This window comes from Halyomorpha halys, unplaced genomic scaffold (assembly GCF_000696795.3).
Source record: "Halyomorpha halys isolate HHAL.00 unplaced genomic scaffold, Hhal_1.1 Scaffold150.1, whole genome shotgun sequence".
NCBI lineage: Eukaryota > Metazoa > Arthropoda > Insecta > Hemiptera > Pentatomidae > Halyomorpha > Halyomorpha halys.
Window position 1 is genome coordinate 990440 of NW_027113424.1, and position 4002 is coordinate 994441.

At 29.2% G+C, this 4002-nt stretch overlaps 1 protein-coding gene across 3 annotated transcripts in view; it reads right to left on the reverse strand.

Annotated features, from left to right (window-relative positions):
• The window catches only part of LOC106678626 (cilia- and flagella-associated protein 44), a 50035-nt gene that overhangs the window by 29800 nt on the left and 16233 nt on the right, over nt 1-4002 (reverse strand). For all 3 annotated transcript variants that reach the window (XM_014417250.3, XM_014417249.3, XM_014417252.3), the window contains exons 7-8: nt 3516-3703; nt 1439-1681 (exon numbers count right to left, since the gene is read on the reverse strand). In XM_014417250.3, coding sequence (XP_014272736.1) covers nt 1439-1681; nt 3516-3703 — 431 coding nt within the window. The remainder of the gene's footprint in view (nt 1-1438; nt 1682-3515; nt 3704-4002) is intronic.

Below are 4002 nucleotides of genomic sequence, written 5' to 3' on the forward strand. Positions count from 1 at the left end.
ATTAGTGTTACAAATAGCCTTTGTTGATACTATAATTAGTGTTACAAATAGCCTTTGTTGATACTATAATTAGTGTTACAAATAGCCTTTGTTGACACTATAATTAGTGTTATATACAAATAGCCTTTCCAAGTGGTATAACCCTTTCAATTCAATCGCCAGTTTCTGATATTTTTGAAGTTTCTCATGCACAGGTGAGCTTATATCATTGGGGATCACAATATCGATAAGTTTTGCATACTATGCCCTCTGAGAAGGATGCTAAGTCAGTTACGACCCACAGTGTTGTCTATAATCTATTTGAATTATACTTAAAATATGGCACCTTTTCACCTAATAGGTTAAAGTTCATCAGCAGGACATGATGGAGAATTTTCACCACATTGTTACAACTCGGGAGGTAATCCGTACCAACTAGCATTCCACATCCAGCCATGATATGCTGTATTGATTTCAGTGTCACTAAGCACAGTTAGAGATGTTGTATTCTTTAAAAAACTTTCTGTATGATTTTGTAGAGTTCTTCAAATCTTCAATGACAACAAATAAGCTCTTAAGAATAGCCTTCGAAATACCAAGCATTCAATTGATTTTTATTATTATTTACTTTTTCATTTTCTCCAGCAATTGAGAATTCCAAACTGAGGTGGGAGGCGTGGGCCTAACCACTTAGAGATATAAATTCAAACAAACATTTATAAATTTCCATACAGCCTCTTTTAGAACGTCAAGTGGCAATTCCATTCCATCTGTTCCTGCCATCACTGACTTTAGGATGAGCCCATTAGTCAATATTATAATTGGTCTTACCAGAACTTATTCAAGATGGTACAACTCATTTAGTTCATCCACCGATTCCAGATATTTTTGGAGCTTCTCAGCCATGGTTAATGTTGTTAACACTGCGTATTGCAATATCAATAATGTTAAGTCTTCTTTTATTTGCTATTTATGAGGAGCATCCCTGGTTTGTTACGGAGCACTGTACGATCCACAACAATAGATTCATCTCAATACAGCTTGATGGGACCCTTTTCATGTATCCTACTTAGATTATACTTATTTGTCAATGGACTAATCATCAACTTTGCTCAGATTAAGTGTGGTTAGACCATAATCCATATTTGTGATTGCTAGATAAACACCTGTGGTTTTTGAAAGAAAATATAGAATAAGGGCTAATTCCTGCTTGCGGCACATTTCTTCAATATTTAGGAGTCCACGTCCTGCTTCTTTGTTAAATAAACAAAGTCAGTCTTTAGAAGATAATGGATGGTGGACGCACCCTTTCATAATCATACGTAATATTAGTTATTATCATTAATTTATAAATTATTTAATCATTTTGCAACACAAGAAGATTAAAATGTTTTTAGTAACAGATATTAATGTTTGCGAGATTAATGAGAGTATTACTACAAAAAAATCTGGAACTTACATCTGATGGGAGCCACAACAAGGCTGAACCAGGTGCTGACAATTGAATTTTCATTAATGATTTATTGTTTTTTGAATTATATATATGAAGCCTGCCTTCTCTTCCCACAGTCGCAACGTAATAACCAGCAGGTGAAGGTGCTATATCACCAATAGGGCCGTCATGGGCTTGGAAAATTATTTTTGACGGTGCTAAACTTTCTTTCACAGCCAATTCCACTAACCAAATACACCCTCGTGAGTCCTATCAATAACCAATCATTATTATACACAATTTATGGGGAAAAAATAGCTTTTTATATACTTGTACACATGAAGTCATGTTCAAATTAACTAAATTTCAGATGAATTCTAACAGTAAATTTAACTAAAACTTTCTCTGCATATCAATATAGTTTTTATTTTCATATAAATTAAGGACTGAATCAAGCAATTTGCATACATTTAATAACCAAACTATTCTTTTATGTTATCTAATGTAATTACTAGCAGCTCACATAAGTTTTTTTTAAACTAAATTTGTAATTTAAATAGTGCCTAAAGGATGTTAGATATAAAGGGAAAATTATCAGAAATAATCCATGAATATATTGATGGTACTATTAAATAATTGAAATAAATTTATTTATCATAAAAAAGTTTTTCTATTAGTGATTAGAACGTTGTGGCTCTTTTCTATACATAATGAAAAAATATTTTGCTTTACAAAGAACACACAGAGCAAAAAGTTTGACTTAACATTTTTACCTAGGATATTAAGTCTTCCTTTCTATAAATGCCTTGGAATTTCATGACTACTTCCTGGGACATATAGGGTAAAGAAATGCACAACATAGCCATTTTTTAGACATTTATTGATTTATAACAGTTTTTTATGTCAGTCATTACACATAATTATTATTGAAAGAAAGGTGTAAGTTCTTAGTGTATTGCAAAAGAGCAATGGAAAACCCTTTGATGATTATAATATGACATGCCAATGGAAGTTGAATACTTCTAAATCAAATATAGGGATTTATATCAAAACTATTCATAAATATTTCTAGAAACCAATGAGCATATTGGTAGATTATTTCTTGTAAGTTCCCATGGTCCTCTGGTTGGATTAATTTTAGAGATTAATTTTCTTTCTGAGGTATTGTTTAGTCTTACTTGATAAAATAAAGCTTATTTAATTTCAATAAATAAGATAATAAACTTCACTAATTGATTTTGAAAAGTTTGATCAACATAGTCAAAACAGGAATTTTTTAAAAGTAACTTCAAACATTCATGATTCTATTCAAATGTTGTGCTCAGGATCAACCAGTATTTTATCTTTTAGATTATTACAATTCAAACATTCATGATGCTATTTCAAATTTTGGGCAAGGCATTTTATCTTTTAGAATGTAATAAAAATACTGTGCTTTGAATTTTTAAATATCTTAATTCACAAACAGTACAAACATTCTATTGATTTTCTGTAAAACGTAGTCGTTCATATCATGTATCCACTGTAAGAAATATATTATCTGGATTATATTACGAGGTAAACATACAACCCATGATCTACATTCCTTTAGTTTCTTAACTATTGTTTGCAATTATCTATTTCCCAACCTTTTTACTGAAAAATTGTAAGCAATAAATATTATAATTTTTCTTCTTTTCTGTGAAGCTTTCTTTTGAGTCAGTTTTATTTATTTATTTATTTTTTTGTATTGATCTTTTCATTTCCCACAAAAGTTTTGGATGTTATTCAGTTGATCTTTGTCATATACTCTTGGACTGTATTAGACTTCGCGGTAGGAAAAATTGTGTTAGTGGACATACCAAATATTTATTGCTATTTGTTTAGTTAAATTTAAACTAAGTTTGTAGTCAAATCAATGGACAATGAAAATATTTACAATTTAACGGTAGCACATTTTGTTTGTGTTAATTTTATTTTTATTTAGCTTAATACATTTTTTTTTTAAATTAAGTATAATTATTAATTGTAATTGCTTAATACAAACAATAATAAAATCAAACAGAAAAATAATTTAACTCATCTGATTTGGAGAACTTAATAAAAAATTAAATAATGATCTTGCCTGCATATAATACATTTCTGAATCTGGGTCATTTGGATTCACTCTCTGGAATGACAATGGCCTAGCTCGTTCTTGACCAGCGCGTAATGTTCTATGAAAAGTTGGTTGAATTTCCAGAATATCTTTGAATTTAGATTTAGCATGTTCTATTCTCGTATAATCCCATACCTTATATTTTCCATCACGTCCTTAAAACAATAAAAAAAGTTAACTGGCTCAGAATATAACACATTACAGCTAATACATATTTTAAAAAAATATGATCTTACTTCAAAGATTATTCATATTGGAATAAGATAGTTGACCATATAAAGTAGATTGGAGGAAGATTATTATTTATGTTGAATTTAAAAAATAAAACAGATAAATCTGAACATATTTTTTTTTAAGTACTTAAATACATTAATTATAATTACATATAATTGTTTATTAATTTATCAGTAATTTTAAAATTAATATTATTCTCTATTGTAAATACTATAATTAA